The sequence below is a fragment of the Leptodactylus fuscus genome, chromosome 2 (genome assembly GCF_031893055.1).
Source record: "Leptodactylus fuscus isolate aLepFus1 chromosome 2, aLepFus1.hap2, whole genome shotgun sequence".
Taxonomy (NCBI): Eukaryota; Metazoa; Chordata; class Amphibia; order Anura; family Leptodactylidae; genus Leptodactylus; species Leptodactylus fuscus.
In genome coordinates, this window is record NC_134266.1 from 97,806,153 (window position 1) to 97,823,920 (window position 17,768).

The 17,768-nt window shown below is 44.0% G+C and overlaps 1 protein-coding gene across 1 annotated transcript in view; it reads right to left on the reverse strand.

Moving 5' to 3' along the window:
* Positions 1–13,458, reverse strand: part of LOC142194918 (glutathione S-transferase Mu 1-like) — a 36,838-nt gene extending 23,380 nt beyond the window's left edge. The window contains exons 1-4 of the mRNA XM_075264358.1: positions 13,349–13,458; positions 13,180–13,255; positions 7,110–7,174; positions 4,759–4,840 (exon numbers count right to left, since the gene is read on the reverse strand). Of these exons, the coding sequence (XP_075120459.1) occupies positions 4,759–4,840; positions 7,110–7,174; positions 13,180–13,255; positions 13,349–13,378 (253 nt within the window). The 5' untranslated portion in view covers positions 13,379–13,458. The remainder of the gene's footprint in view (positions 1–4,758; positions 4,841–7,109; positions 7,175–13,179; positions 13,256–13,348) is intronic.
* Positions 13,459–17,768: the final 4,310 nt, after the last annotated feature.

Sequence of the window (17,768 nt, forward strand, 5' to 3'; positions counted from 1 at the left end):
CATCCCGGGGCACCCCCTTCACAGGCGCCATTTCCCTCAGCGGCACCCCACCCCTATCTCACGGACCCCTGGGCTCCCTGCCCGCGTCCCAACCCCCCCCCTCCCGCAGCCTCCGCACCTTCCTCCTGCGGGCCCCTGCCCGCCCCCTGTCAAGGCACCCACCAGCCCCTCTTTTCCCCCGGAGCCCCCGCCCCATCCACCCTGTGTGGCACTCCCCACCCCCCCACACTAAGTCTCCTTGCGTTCGCTTCCGCAACCAGCGCCCCTTGCCCCCCCCCCCGCAGCCCACCCAACCCCCCCTCTCCCATGGCCAACCCAACCCCCCCCTCTCCCGTGGCCAAACTCCAGATAGTATAATGTCATAGCGGGCCCTCCACACAGTATACCGTCATAAAGTGGCCCTTCCACACAGTTTAATGTCCCATAGCGACCCCTTAACATGGTATAATGTTCCATAGCAGTCCCTCCACACAGTATGATGTTCCATAGTGAACACTGTAGACAGTAAAATGTTCCGTTATGGCCTCCCTTTACAGCATAATGTTCCATAGTGGCCTCTGCACACAATATAATGGCCATAGTGGCGCTTCCACACAGTATAACGTCAGATATTTGGAGTACACCACCCATGAACTTTTCAGACCCCAGAGTATAATAACTGGAGGCCCAGGGAATGTGACAAAAAATATAAAACAGTGCTACTTACCTCTCCTGGATTCCAGCAGACGATGGTTATGCCGGTATAATTATACATTTTGACGTCGGCCTGACCCACGTAAAATTATTAAAGAGGCCTGAAGACATACAGGATTCCAGAGGGATCATTATATTTACGAGTATAATAATAGAAGTTTCAGTTTGAACGTTTGCCTGGTGGTCCGAACAGAACCACCAGGCAAATCTTATAAAATGCATCTCATGGGGTTTGCTAAACATATTCTCATGCTGTGGGCTCATGACCTTACTCACTGATCCCCACTCCTACTTCTGCCCGCCTCTGCTTCCCCTTGTTCCCTTCGAGGCCCTGTGTGTCCCATATCATGTTGCTGTCAGCACATGATATGAAGCTCACAGGGCCCCATGGAGGGAACAAGAGGAAGTAGAGGTGGCTGTGAAGAGGAACGGGGATCGGAAAGTAAATAGGGCCAGTTACCTGCTGGGTTACTCCAGCAGGTGATGGCCTATTACAAAAACAAACAAACAAAAAAAACCCCACAGAGGCCCACGGAGAACCCTAAGGGTATGTTCACATGGCGGAAAAGGTGCAGCACTGGCATTCCGTCGCAGCATCCTGATTAGGCCCAAATGAATAGGAGCGTCAGTGCTGTAAATGCAGACAATTATAGCACATGCATGTAGATTGCAAGGACACACAGCTGCAAAAAATGCGATTGTGTGCCTGGGCCCATAAAAATGCATGTGTCCTTACTGTGACAAGACATTGAACCCAATTTCCCACTAGCTACTATAACACTGATGGGGGGTGGGGAGCACTTGCGTATTCTCTCTCATAAACTGTAAATCTGGGTTGTCCGCTGATATTCGCTCGCACAACTTATACGTTCCTTTCCTGACGCAGCCAGTTGTGTTCTAATGATTAGGCGATTTTTGGGGGTTTTTTGTCTTCACATTGTATAAGCTAAATTTTGGTTTGTTTTCTGGCGATGTCGCCATATATGTTTGCGATATGAGGTGTACTTTTCAATGCCACCATTTTGGGGTGCCTGTAACTTATTTTCTAAATTTTAAATTTCTGACATTGCGTTTTAGCATTTAATTTTTTTCCCGTGCTGCATACAACATAAGTAATGTGACCTTTATTCTGTGGGTTGGTACAATTACGGCGATACCTCATTTATATTCTTTTTCCATTCGCTGCTAATTGTACAGAATAAAATTCAATTCAGGGAAAAAATCTATTATTTTTCTGAAAGGCATAACATTTTTATTTATCTGTTTAAAAAAATAGCTGTTTAAGGGCATTTTGGTTTTCATCTGATAATTATAACCTGATTAGGTGGTGAATAAAATAATCATTATTTTGTGTGTTTTTTTCTACGTTTTTTTAATGTCGTTTAACGTGCAGGTTAAATTATGTTTTATTTTTATTGTTCAGGTTTTTATGGACGTGGTGATACCAAATATGTATTTAAAAAAAAAATTCTTTATTTTTCATAATAAAACATTTTATATGGGAAAATTGGATTTTTGGGACTTTTATTAATTTTTTTTTAAGTTTTTTTTTAAATTTTCTGTCCTCATGGGGGTTTGAAGCAGTGATCTTTTGATCACTACTTCAATACATACCATATTTTTCGGACTATAAGACGCACCAGACCATAAGAGGCTTTAAGATTTTAGAAGAGGGAAAAAAAAATTTTGAAGCAAAAAAATTTGTAAAAAATGTAATAACATAATAATATAATATTTCACCAATGTAAATAGAACCGGGGAGTTTTGGACACAGGGATACCAAATGTGTATGTGTTTCAACAGTAATGTTTTTGTTTTATATGTATTCTAGGGATATGGGGGTGATTTGAACATGCATGCATGCGTGTGTGTGTGTATATATATATGAGGCATTCAGGGTCTAAACTAATGTGGTGGATCCCAGAAGAAATGCTGTAGACGCAAATGTGATCAACTCTAATTTCAGATCTCACTGAGTGAGATCTCACATAGTGAAGCTATGAAAGAAGAGAAAAAGGGGCGGGCCAGACGGGTGAAGGAGGGTGAAAACACACCTCCTTCACCCATCTGGCCCGCCCCTCTTTCCCTGCCTGTGTGGCTTCATTGCAGGAGCTAGATCTGAGAGGCAGTGAAGGAGGGGCGGGACAGACAGGGGAAGGAGGCATGGTTTTGCGGCATGCTTGAAACCACGCCTTTCACCCATCTGGCCCGCCCCTCCTTCCCTGTCTTTCATAATAAAGCAATAAAGCGACACAGGAGGGAAGGAGGGGCGAGCCAGACAGCGCTGCTGTCCTTTTGCTTTGCACAGACCGGACAGGGACGGGACACAGCGGTATACGCTGCAATACACATGTATTGCAGTGTATAGGAAGCTGTCAGCCTGTGCACACACATGGGCTGGCAGCCTCCATTCTTGGCAGGATCGACCAGGTACGTGTAGGGACACATGAAGGGCAGACCCGGGGTCACTGAACAGACCCCAGGCTGTCCGAAACCGTCGCGGGGGGGGCGCCGATCGGGACCCCAGTACATAGAGAAACCCCCTGAGATGCCCAAAATATAAGGAAACCCCTGAGATGCCGGCATCTCAGGGGTTAACACAAATCATAAGAGCAGCGCAGGCGCGCACAAAGTCACGTGACATGGTCAGACTGTGTCACATGTCCCTCCATGTCATGCGCATGGTGGTCAAGGCAGGCATGTCAGGGAGCCGGCAGAGCCATGTTAGTGGGGGGCATGGCTTTAAAAATAAAGAGACAGAAGTAAAAATGCAAATGAATGTCTATGAATAAGTTTATTATTTATGTTTGTGCTACACATTGCAGACTTTTACCTATATAGTAGCCAACCCCTTTAAGAAATGTAGAGAGAGAAGTTCTGCAAACAGGACTTTTCTCTCTGCATTTTCTGCCTTTTTCCAGCAGAAACCCGGCATACCCCATTATAGTGCAACTGCTTTGTAAGCAGTCTCCAAGTGGACCCGACAAACGGAAACTCAAACGCAGGTGTGAACCAAGCATAAAACAGGCGTTACCTGTGGACACCAGTGGACAACAGACTATAATGATGTTTGCCGGGTGTCCATCAGAGGTTCGCTGGTTTTATATTGAAAATGGCACAGAGAAAAGTCCTCCTTGCAGACTACAGCGCAGATGTGAATTCAGCCTTAGGTAGACGTTATTATTTCTGCTGAAACTCTATAGGGCAGGGGTGCTCACACTTTGTCAGCATGTGAGCTACTTCTTTAAATGACCAAGCCCTAAGATCGACTACCCACTTCTTGTGGGCGGGGCCGGGGTGGACATGTGGGCGTGGCGGGTCTGTGGGCAGGGCAGGGTATGTGGGCGTGGCTGGGCGGATCGTGAGAGGTGGCCGCCCAGGCATCCCCGCTGTCTGCTTCTTCACAGCGCAGGCTGAGAGTTATCTCTGGACACTGGCAGGCTGGGGCTGCGGCAGCCCTGCCTGCCAGTGTCTGTAGATGACTCTCAGCCTGCGCTGTGAACAAGCAGCACCCCGGCCCCCTCCATCCCTAAGAGCGTCCTGCAAGTGCTTGTTCACAGCGCAGGCTGAGAGTCATCTACGGACCCATACAGTACAGCAGACAGCAAGCAGCTGTGGCGGCTGCTCAGCTCCTAAGCGGTCACCATATTTGAATACATGACATCCACCTTACTATTATGGTGTATGTCGGAAAGGGGTTAAGGTACTTTTAGGCTGTGTTCTTAAGGGTTTAAAGGCAGCAGGGTTATTTTCCCAGAAGATTTAGTTGAGACAAATTCAAAATCTACAATAGAAATTAAGTTAAACTGTCAGGTAGGGCTGAGTGATTAATGGAAAAATAACTGAACATCATCCAGGATAACCCATGTGATTTTGTTCACATTGGTTATTTTGGTTCAGTTATTACATAATTTACAAGGTCCAGATTGGAACTGCTATTATACTCTGGGGTCTCTTTACATACTCATACTGTAAAAAGGCTGAGGCCTAAATAATCACTATTAATCCTAATTGTGGTTTAATAACCCCAAATGTGCATATAATAAACTAATGCACTATACTCACACAGTCCATGCTTGGAGGCAATGTAGCGCAGAATAGTGTTACTCTGTGTCAATTTAACATCTCCATCCAAAAGGTAGGGCAACTATATAATAAAAAAAAAAAAAAAAAGATGCTATTATCACCAATTTACTTTAATCTGACAGGGCTTACTGTGGGTGCTCTTATAAAGGTTAATAGGTGCTGCTTCACCAATTCCAGCATAGCTGGATTTTTTTCTCTAGCCCTCACCGTTCCCAAGCAATCAATGCTGTTAGTTTTGGCGTCGGATATGCCATTTAGACTCTGTACTGTAAAAAGGGCTGTGTCAGGCAGGAGAAGACAAGTTATGATTTTGAGTTCTGACACTACAGAGATTACATAGCACATCAGGCACCTAAACTAACTGCACTTGTTGTTTAAAAATGGTGGGGACTAGAGAGAATTTCAACTGTGCTAGAATTGATGTAAGGAGCTGGACTTGTTGGAGCTGGACAGTTCTCATGACTCCTCATGCTGGTAACAGACACTCTACAGTCATGGCCAAAAGTTTTGAGAATGATACCAATATTAATTTTTACAAAGTCTACTGCTTCAGTTTTTCTAATGGCAATTTGCATATACTCCAGAATGTTATAAAGAGTGATCAGCTTAACAACAATTACTTGCAAAGTCAATATTTGCCTAGAAAATGAACTTTATCCCCAAAAACACATTTCAACATCATTGCAGCCCTGCCTTAAAAGGACCAGCTAACATCGTTTCAGTGATTGCTACATTAACACAGGTGTGGGTGTTGATGAGGACAGGGCTGGAGATCAATCTGTCATGATTAAGTAAGAATGACACCACTGGACACTTTAAAAGGAGGCTGGTGCTTGGCATCATTGTTTCTCTTCTGTTAACCATGGTTATCTCTAAAGAAACACGTTCAGTCATCATTGCACTGCACAAAAATGGCCTAACAGGGAAGAGTATCGCAGCTAGAAAGATTGCACCTCAGTCAACAATCTATCGCATCATCAAGAACTTCAAGGAGAGAGGTTCCATTGTTGGCAAAAAGGCTCCAGGGCGCCCAAGTAAGACCAGCAAGCGCCAGGACCGTCTCTTAAAATTGTTTCAGCTGCGGGATCGGGCTACCAGCAGTGCAGAGCTTGCTGAGGAATGGCAGCAGGCAGGAGTGAGTGTATCTGCACGCACTATGAAGCGGAGACTCTTGGAGCAAGGCCTGGTCTCAAGGAGGGCAGCAAAGAAGCCACTTCTCTCCAGAAAAAACATCAGGGACAGACTGATATTCTGCAAAAGGTACAGGGAGTGGACTGCTGAGGACTGGGGTAAAGTCATTTTCCCTGATGAATCCCCTTTTCGATTGTTTGGGACATCTGGAAAACAGCGTATTCGGAGAAGACGAGGTGAGTGCTACCACCAGTCTTGTCTCATGCCAACTGTAAAGCATCCTGAAACCATTCATGTGTGGGGTTGTTTCTCAGCCAAGGGAATCGGCTCTCTCACAGTCTTGCCTAAAAACACAGCCATGAATAAAGAATGGTACCAGAATGTGCTCCAAGATCAACTTCTCCCAACCGTCCAAAAGCAGTTTGGCGATCAACAATGCCTTTTCCAGCATGATGGAGCACCTTGCCATAAAGCAAAGGTGATAACTAAATGGCTCAGGGAACAAAACAGAGAGATTTTGGGTCCATGGCCTGGAAACTCCCCAGATCTTAATCCCATTGAGAACTTGTGGTCAATCATCAAGAGACGGGTGGACAAACAAAAACCTACAAATTCTGACAAAATGCAAGCATTGATTGTGCAAGAATGGACTGCTATCAGTCAGGATTTGGTCCAGAAGTTGATTGAGAGCATGCCAGGGAGAATTGCAGAGGTCCTGAAGAAGAAGGGTCAACACTGCAAATATTGACTTGCTGCATTAACTCCTTCTAACTGTCAATATAAGCTTTTGTTACTCATAATATGATTGCAATTATATTTCTGTATGTGATAAAAACATCTGACAAACACACATAAAAACCAGAGGGCAGCAGATCATGTGAAAATATAATATTTGTGTCATTCTCAAAACTTTTGGCCATGACTGTATATACAGCTATTTGGATGTCTCTTTATTACTTTGCATCTTCAAATTCATCACAACACTGAGACACTAGATAAACTGTATGCTATGCTTTCTACTGCCCAGTAAGCTGAGAATATTACAGTATTTGTGACGTCACATACTTCTGTGCCAGGAAGAATATCACATATTCAAAATATGGGATTTATATACTGTAAGCAGAGTATTACATTTAAGGAATTTGAACACAGTTTTAAAAACATCTGACAATTATTTTGGTGTCACCAGTTTTACATACATTTGGAAAGTCCAAGCCCAGTTTCTCCTTCTCATCCAACCACTGACTCTTGTCATAATCTGGAGCTGTATGGAGGAAAAATTAGCACCACAGAAAAGTTATGTTCATTATTTCATTTATTGCTTCATATCAACATTTACCAAACTCTAAAGTCCTACAGCGAGAACAGGATATTAGTTCAGATAAGTTTAATGATAGGAGCAGAAAAAAAAAAGGAATTGCCATTATATGACAACAGCAGCCGAAAGATCTCACTGACAATAATGGATTCCCTCCATTCTGCCAGATGAGAGTATTGAAAGCTGCACCACAGTTGTATATTGGGTAACTCCCCATCAGCGGTTTAAAAAGGATGCGTTATATAAAATAGGAAACATAAAAAAAAAAAAAAAAAGGATGCGTTACCAAGGTCAGAAAAGCCCGGTGACATACATCTAAAAGGCATGGTCACTCTGAGCATTTAATAATAATAAATTAATAATAATAAATTTTATTTATATAGCGCCAACATATTCCGCAGCGCTGTACAATTTGTAGGGTTCAAATACAGACAGAAAGATACATTACAAAGAAAGTCATTTGACACAATGGGACTGAGGGCCCTGCTCGCAAGAGTTTACAATCTATGAGGTAGAGAGGGTGACACAAGAGGTAGCAGGGGCGGTATTGCTTATGCAGACGTCAGACACTTTTGCAACAGAGGTGACTGTAATTACATAAACATAAAACTTTATGAGCCGTCAACAGTCGTGTCCTTTAACATGTGGATGGAGCTTGAAGCATTTCAGTTTAGTTATCCTTCCAGCCATTCCAACAATATAAGCCCTTTTAGTGTTGATACAAATTAAGGAATATTAGCCAAGCGAGTGGTGTTACCTACGTACCATCCAAACACGTGACACGGGTGTGACTGCGATATTCATTTACTCCACTCAGTAAGGGTAAGTTTACACGGGGTTTTTTGGATCAGAACCTGGGGCGGAGGCCGCCTCAGGTTCCATTCCATCCAGCCGCGCACTCTGCTCCGGATTAGGCCCAATGAATCGTGAGGTGACTCGGCCTGAAGAATGAGTAGCTTGCTTCTTTTTTCCGGGAGTTGGAAGAAACGGCTCCTGGAAAAAAGAACTGAGCGGCTCCCATTGAGTTCAATACGAGCCGTCTTTTTGGTCAGGATTTTGAGGCGGATACGGCCTCAAAATCCTGACCAAAATACCCTGTGTGAACTTACCCTTAGGCTGTAAACTGAGCATAAATCACACCACAACACAATTTACGCAACCCAGTTACACGCTGCTACCACCTATTGCATTCAGGGATAATAGAAACCTACCATACATGCAAACACTGCTCTACAGTTAGACGCAAAGCACACTTTAAAAGGCAACGGAGCACATGGATTAATTTGTGAACACTTCAATACAAAAATCTTTATCATATTTAAAAGGGTAGTCCAGGGTAAAATATTATTTTTTTCAGTCAGGCTGGGGGAAATGAAATTAAAAAAAAATTACATATATTCTCACCTTTCTCCAGGATTTCTCAGCATGTTTTGGTCCTACAGATTGTTTACTTCCTGTGGAAGTCTCCGCCGTATGTGACCAGTGATGCCTACCTGTGACATCCCCAGGTCCCTTCCATAAGGCTGCGTTCACACAGAGTTTTTTGGTCAGGAAACCGACTCAAATTCCTCCCCCAAAAAACGACTCACCATACAGTCCTATGGTGAGGCGTTTTTAGGAGGAGGAATTTGAGTCAGTTTCCTGACCAAAAAAATTCTGTGTGAACGCAGCCTAAGTCGCTGATTGGCCTGCTATAGGCCAATTGATTCTGATCAGCAAATAGTAATTTACCAGCACAGATCCAATAACGTGTTTTATGCAGCACAGACCCGACACTACTGCCCGCACTGATCACTGGCATTAACCCCTCTGGTGATTCAGTCAAAGCTGACTGAGGCAACATTTTACCAGCAGCACATGGGAGCCGCAATTTTGCCAGGGATTGCTGGAACCTGGAGCAAGCTCCGGGTCCGGTGTCCCGTTGCTATGACAGTTGTGAGCCTTGTGACAGCTTCCAGGCCTGTCTTTCATTACACAGCCTGCAATAGAAGAACCATTTTTTTGTAATGCTATATTAATATTACCACTGTAATGCATTGCATTGGTGGTCAGATCCCCTGGAGATCAAAAAAATCTAAAGTGCTAAACTGCAGTTTTTTCACTGTTTTGCATCTGATAAAAATTTGAAGAAGTGATCAAAGAAATAGAAATTCCACAAAATTATATACCGTAATTAAAAAATATACCAGGCCCAGCAAAAAAATTACACTTCCATCTCCGTACATGGAAGTGTAAAAAGTTATGGGTGTCAGAGTATGGTGACTTTTAGAAAAAAAAAAAAAATTGCAGTTTTTGATTTATGTTAAAGGAATCCTATCATTAAAATGCTATTTTTTGTGACTAACACATAGGAATACACTTCACTGAGGGAGTAACTCTAAAACATAACTTTTAATAAATAAACATAAAAGGATTCTAAAATATTAGTCCAGCATACTTAGGTATATGGGGTCAGGTTAATTATCAGATGAGCCTATTAGATAAACTGGCTAGTAAATTCGCTACTGTTCCCTGTACCACCATATCACTACCCCTATAATGGCAAATAAGGGGTTAAATAATGTGTCACAGCCATATAATTTGCATTTAGGCTCTGACCAATTTGGCAGGTATAGCTAGGGTATTGGGCATAGTATTTCCCCAGCCTGCTCACCTATAATAAGGCTACAAATAAAATGCCGATAGCTTGCCTGCACTTCTATCATAAATCCCCTCAACGCGTTTCTATGTCCTTGTATCAGGACAGTTCATCAGGAGGAGTTTTGTGGTTAAATAGATGAAGTGCGGTGAAAACCGCAGTTCCCCCGTCCCGTGTGGTAGGTAGGTACCCTGTCCTACCTACCACACGGGACGGGGGAACTGCGGTTTTCACCGCACTATATACTAAAAGTAGCAATCTATATACTAAAAGTAGGTATGGAATAGACTTTCTAAAGGCTATGCAAGGATGTGATTAGTTAAAAATTACTTTTTTCAGTGATAGAGCCCCTTTAAGAAAGACTATTCTTCTCCTAACTTTAGATGTCTTTTCCGCACCGCCGTTCCGTAGAAATAGCGGTTTTTGGTGGTATGCAAATGAGTTCTCTCGCAGCACTGGGGGCGGGCCCCAGTGCTCAAACAGCACTGGGGACGTCTCCAATGCTGCGAGAGAACTCTCCCGCGCCGCATACATCTTCTTCAGGAACGGCCTCTTCACACGTCTTCTTCCGGCGCTGGGGGTCAAACTTCTAGGCTTTGGGCAGAGCCGACTGCGCATGCCCGCGGCCACAAGAAAAATGGTCGCTTACACAGTATCTACATGGTGTCTTCTGGAATGGAATTACGGTAGTTAAAAAGAAATTGATAGATTTCCTTCAAGAAAATATATAGGTATGGGGTAAGTTAGTATGATTTTTTTTTTATTTGTTTTAGTTGTCCGTTTCAGAACTATGAAAATTGCCTTAGCAGTCAGGAGAGAGAAAAATTCTGAAAACCCCTGGCCGCTAAAGGGTTAATCCATTTATTGCATCAGCAAAACTACACTGATAAAAACTTTAATCAATCAACCTTGCATACCAGAACACATTTGAGGTCAAAGTTTTGTCTTTTTTCCAACTGCCCTTTTTGCTGACTGCTGGCTGATAACTGCTACTTGTTAGGGAACGTTTGCACTACCGTCAGTGTCCGACAGGTAGTGTCCGCTGCTAATGTCCATTCAAAATCTTACACGGACATTAGCAGCAGACACTAGCTGTGTCCGTGACATTTTTCATTCATTTAAATGGAGATCGGGTGCGTTGTTTTGCACTCCGTGCCTGTCCTTAAGCGTCCATTCCTAAAGATGTCCGACTTTTCAAGCGGACAGAAAAAACCTACATGTCGGGTTTTGCTGTCCACTTGAAAAGTCAGACATCTTTAGGAACGGACACCTAAGGACAGGCACGGAGTGCAAAACAACGGACCCGATCTCCATTTAATGAATGAAAAATGTCACGGACAGAGCTAGTGTCCGCTGCTAATGTCCGCGCAAGATTGACGGTAGTGTGAACGCCCCCCTTAGGCCAAGTCTCCACATCAGAAACAAGAAACTCTGTATTTTAGGCTGTTGCTGGGGTGTGTTTGTGTGTTTGTGGGGGGAATGGGGGAAAAAACTATGAATTTTACAGTACCAGCAAAGCAAATTAATTTATCTTTTCTATACACTGAGGAGGGGTGAAAAGACCTGCATTTTCAGGTTACAGTTACATCTACAGTATGTTTAGCCATCCATTCCTCTGGTCCATCGGAGAACCAGAAAAACGGATCAGTTCTATGACAGAAATGAATGAAGCCCAAAGAACCACACTGACTATAATGTCCTGCGTCAGATGTCTGCATTTTAAACGGAATTTGCCTAATGAAAACATTGTGCTTACATAACTTTTGGCAAATTCTGACAGATCTGCACAGGGGACTCCAACACAGATGTGGACCTAGACTCACCTATAAGCTAACAGAGAGTAAGGCTATCTGCACAGAGGGATCTGTGAAAACGGGAGGGGGGAACAAAACAAAAAACACGAACATGACCTATATTTTGATTGACACACAAAATATTGGTGATGAGAATAACCCCCATTTACTGACAGTGAAATTAATGCTGCTGTGTGGCGGCTGTGTCACCACCCTGAGAAGTAAGCTGTACACCCTGGTAAAGTTATATTCATATTATATGAGGTACACAAATCTCTGGTGTAAGATGTGTAAGTAAAACAGACGGTACTATTCCGTTATCGGGCCAGCAGCAGCGCAGTTCAGCAGCAGCTTTCGGGACAGCAGTTCAGCAGCGGGAATTACAATGACATCCGAGGACTGCTGGCCCGATGCTTGTGCCCAGTAACCAGTACATCGATGACCCCCCTCCCCCATCCTTCTCCTCCTGCCAGTGCTGCCCCCCAGCTCTCCTTACATCTTCCCCGTACCCTCTCCCCGCCACACGACTAGGCCTCACCTCAGCGCTAGTACCGAGACCGAAAGGAAAGACACCGGGGCTCAATCCAGGCCCTGACAAGAAACACGCCGACTATAGGAACGGTGAGCTACAGCGAGCCGGAGGGACAAACTTTCTGCAGCGTCCGGCGGCTATCTAGTAGCATTCATTGCTCAAGATTTACGGTGAGGCCTATTACAGGGAGAGGGTACGGGGCAGATGTAAGAAGAGCTGGGGGGCAGCACTGGAAGGAAGAGGAGGATGAGGGCATCGATCGATGTACTGCCTACTACACACAAGCACGGCCTCTATCATCGGGCCAGCATCGGCTTAGTCATGTGGCGGGGAGAGGGTACGGGGTAGATGTAAGGAGAGCTGGGGGGCAGCACTGGAAGGAGGAGGAGATGGAGGGGGGGTCATTGATGTACTGGCTACTGGGCACAAGCATCGGGCCAGCAGTCCTCGGATGTCATTGTAATTCCCGCTGCTGAACTGAACTGCTGTCCCGAAAGCTGGTGCTGAAATGCGCTGCTGCTGGCCCGATAACGGAATAGTACCAAACAGACTAACGCCTGGTTCACATCTGTATTTGGCCATTCCGTTCGTGATCAGTATTTGACATTTCAAAAACTGATTTCAAACGGTCTGGATGAAAACCCATTCATTTCAAAGAGTTTTAAAAGTATGTAATCAGTTTGTGCCGTTGTCTTCCGTCTGGGTCAACGAGATGCCGCCAATGTGAAAGTTGAAGGGGTGAGGCCTTGTTATAAGGGTACCATCAAGCCTGACAAATGGGTCATGTTTCTGTAACCAGTTGTCTTCCCCATATACTCCAAATCTGACAGAAGACATCTTCTCAGGCAGAACTTCCAGCGGTTTATAAACACAGCGCAGAAAATTCTCACTGAATACATTGCCATATTGGTTCTTTATTTATTTTAAGAGACCCTCCTTTCATTGGATGTATGACAATTCACACCCTGCTGCCTGCCCCAGCACTTACCATCCCCCTCCACGTAGCGCTTCTCTTCATAAGGAGTGCCGGTGTATTCCAGCAACAAACGAATCGTATGGGCGAGCTGCAGACATCCCAATAAAAAGACAATATCACATTAGCAGTGGCATTTACCTACAACATAACTATCAGCCATTACTTGCAATACTCCTCTCACCCCGCGTATATCCCAATAGCCGAGAATCATCGTCTTCTCCAACAACTTCCCGCACACTACTCTCTGCACACAAGCTCAAGTTCACAGTCCAGGGCTCGTCTGTTCACGTGACTCATGGACGGAATTCCCGCCAATCACGTTCTGCCTGGACACGGGCCAGAGGTAGACGAGAGTAGGAGCGACGAGATAGAAAAGGCGCTGCAGGATTACACGTTCTGTACACAACTATTATAGGAAGATAATACACAGATTGTTACATAGTCGGTGCGATACGAACGGTTATTGTTTTTGTGTAACAGGCTATCACATAAAATCATATTGGAGCCCCTTTTTTTTCGTACTTGCAAATTCATGGAGGAGACAGAAGTCTTGGGGGGACATTATGAGCCCTAGTAGGTGTCCCCAGCCCGCCTCCTGGAGATGAGACAGGTATTACACACAGCAATGGCCACTTTCCTGGAGCAGCCCAGTTAGTACATCTGGACCTCTGTGTTCACTGTGCTGTAGAATAACATGTTACCTTTATTCAGTGGGCAAGTCAGACTACAGCAATACCAAATGTCTTTTATATCTTATTATTATTTAGCCATTTTTCAATTTTTATTCCACACCTTACAAACGCCATAACTTTTCCATTCAGAGAGCCCTACCAGTAAAGAGGATCTTTCACATTTTCTGGCACCGGCAGTATTACATACCATTAGTAAGCTGAGAGTGCGCTCAATTCAGCACACTATCAGATTTTCTGGTACATGCCTGGGAAACAGAGATATTGGTGCCATTAGTTTTGGTACTGATATCTCTCCACTGTCAGAAGAGTGGGTCTTACATCCTAGCGTCTTTGCTGGGCAGTAAGCAACGCTTCCCCCGACCGAACTCTTTAATAGCCTTGCTATAGCTCCTTACCACCCAGCAATGACACTGAGCAGTGAGGCCCGCCCTCCTGAATGGGGTGAAATTAGAGAAAAACTGTGTTTGTGCATCATTCTTTATAGCATTCACTTTGCGGCCCAAATGATATGTCATCTGTATTCTATGGGTTGGTATGATTCCTGTGATACCACATATATATGGTTTTCTTCCTGGATTGCCCTGTATTTAGCTCCAACCATCTTCCAATCACCTCTGACCAGCTTTCCCGTCCTTGCTGAAGAAAAGCATCTGCACAGCATGATAATGCCACCACCATGTTTCAAATTGGGGATGGTGTGTTCAGGGTGATGAGCAGTATTACTTTTCCACCACACATAGCACTTTGCATTTAGGCAAAAAATTCAACTGTGTCTCAGCTGACCAGAGCACTTTCTTCCATGTTTGCTGTGTCCCCTAAATGGCTTGTGGCAAACGGCACTTCTTATGTTTTCTTTCAACAATGCTTTTTTTCTTGCCACTATTCCATAAAGGCCATATTTGTGGAGTGCACGACTTATAATTTTCCTATGGATAGATTCTCCCACCTGAGCTTTGGATTTCTGTATCCACTCCAGAGTGACCATGGACCTCTTGGTGACTTCACTGACCAGTCAATGTTGTCCTTGTTCAATCTGTTAGTTTAGGTGGACGGCCCGGTCTCAGTAGGTTTGTAGTTGTAGAATACTTTTACCATTTTTGGATGATGGATAGAACACGCTCCTTGGAATGCTCAAGGCTTAGGATATGTTCTTACCTAACCTTACTTTAAACTCCTACACATCTTTATCTCTGACCTGTCTGGTGAGTTCCTTGGTCTTCATGATGTTATTTGTTCACTAATGTTCTCTAACAAACCACTGAGGCCTTCACAGAACAGGTGCATTTATACGGAGACTACATTACACACAGCTGGACTCTATTAACTAAGTGACTTCTAAATGCAATTGTGCGTGTTGGATTTTATTTACGGGCATCAGAGTACAGGGGGTGAATACTTTTCCACATCACACTTTTCAGATTTTTATTTGATTAAAATTTTGAAACCATGTATCATTTGCATTTAACTTCACAATTATCTGCTCATTTGTGGTCTATCACTTAAAATTCCAATAAAATACATTTAAGTTTGTGGTTGTAAGGTGACAAAATGTGAAAAAGTTCAAAGGGTATGAATACAAGCCACTTTGCAAGTCACTGTATACATTGTCATTGCAACATGGCTTGCTACACCCGCGCATGTGTTGTTTAGTTCTCCCAATGCCATCATTATGTGATGTGCTGGTTACTGCCACAGGTGGGTCTCTTTAGCTTCCCTGGACACTATATATTGCCCTTCTATATTTTACCTTACACAACAAAATTGACAAAACAATTATTCATGTTTCTTAAAATCGTCCGCAGGGAGGGGAAGTGAAAAAAGAGAGAATCATATTCATCTTTTCCCCAATGCTTCCCAGCACAGTCCGCCCCCCCCCTTGGAAAAGGCTAATAGTAGGCAGGACAGCTAGGGAGACAGGGAGGGAGAGAGAGCATTAGCAAAAAAAACAATACACGTAAAGAAATGCAGAGGATGCCAGGAGAACCAAGAAATCCCTCAAAACATTGCTAAAGGTATTTGGTAGCAGTTATTAACCCAATAATAGAACTAAGACCCTTTTATAAAAAAAAAAAAAAAAATTCCCCAAAAGCCCCTTCGATGACCTAGTAGACGATTTACAGACTAGAATATCAATATTTGCAAATTGTATAATATTACAGTGATTTGGGGAAGCCTTGACAGAGAATTGGCAGATGACAGTGGCTTAACTAGGAATGGTGGAGTCCCAAGGTGAAAATTTGAGATGGATAACCCCACCCCTTCTCCTCCGACCAACCGGCCTTATTTACCAATAACCCGTTTACAGCTGCCTCCGCAGAAGGGGAAGCGCTGGCGGCTGTGAGCAGGAGCAACGATTGGTAAATAAATAGGGAGTTATTCCAGACCAGAGCCAGGTAGCTGCTGCCAAAGCAACTAAAAAGGGCTCCAATAAGAGAGGAATGTCAGCATATCGTTTTGCCTCTATACAAATCACTGGTCAGAATGCTGTGCAGGGTTTCTAGTATATAGGAATGAGATGGCTGAACAGGAGCAGATGCAGAGGGCAACCATAGTAATTAAGGGATGGGATGAGTGGAGTATAAAAACAGGTTATCAGATTTGACGGTCCCTAGTCGGCAGGGGGGGAGGGGGGGAACTAGATTGTAATGTACAAATATATGATATCTTTCCAATAATCTTGTTATACTGAGGCCTATAAAAGGTGACAAGAGGGCATCCTCTAAGTGTATAAGAAAATGGTTTTATGCAATTTCAAGAGTGCCTGCATACCTTTCTTTAGAGCAGTGGTTCCCACTTTTGGATGGAAATTTAGTTTGGGACCAGATAGCCACTTTTGAAATAAATAAAAGTCCCTACCTGTATTCTGCTGTATTTCAACTCTTAGGCTGCATTCACACAGAGTAACGCCAGGCGTCATTTGTGTGTAATTTGTGTGTCTTTTACGGCCGTCATAAAACGTTTACATAGAGTTCTATAGGAAAAGACGTCCGTAATTTACTGCCGTCATTTACGGCCGTCATTACAATGACGGCCGTAAATGACGGCAGTAAATTACGGACGTCTTTTCCTATAGAACTCTATGTAAACGTTTTATGACGGCCGTAAAAGACACACAAATTACACACAAATGACGCCTGGCGTTACTCTGTGTGAATGCAGCCTTATGCTGCGTTCTACCTTGTATTCTAATTTTCACCACAGTATTATGCCTCTAAGCCTGGTCTTACATGACCGTAGTGGTTTTTGCAGTCCACAATCATCCACTCATTTTGCAGACGTCCGTGTCCAACCGCAAAGTGCATCTGTATGCACCCGTTTTCTTTCGGATCCGCAAAAAAACAACACACACCCCCAACCAAAAAAAAAGAAGGGGATGTCCCAACCCCCTGCATAGGTGACATTGTTGGATAGTGGTCATCTTTGCTTTGTTCATTGTTGCAGGGACAGTGCTGTCATTGTGAGCTGCTGTTGTTCTGCTGCCTTGAGTTTGGTGCAAAATGGATCCATTTATGGAGTACTTTTTAATGGCCTGGCTTTACACGCGTCGATTCAGCCAACAGCGTCCAGTCTTGACATCCGCAATTATGGATACACACTGAACATGTGTTGTGTGTATCCGCAAAAATGCATGTGCCCATAGACTTCTATTGGACCTTCCGTGCCTTGCCGTAAAAGCACGGCCATTATGGACATGCGGTATACTGTTCAGAGCACGGTTGCGGCACGCCACACCACTGACAAAATCTACGGTCGTGTAAGAGGCCTCATAGAAAACTATGGGACCGTAAATAGTCCGCAATTTTAAACCCGCAATTGCGGACTATTTGTGGTGTAAAACTACGGTCGTGTAAGACCAGCCTAACAGCTGAGCACTCCTGCTGCATGTACAGACAGAAGTCATAATGACTG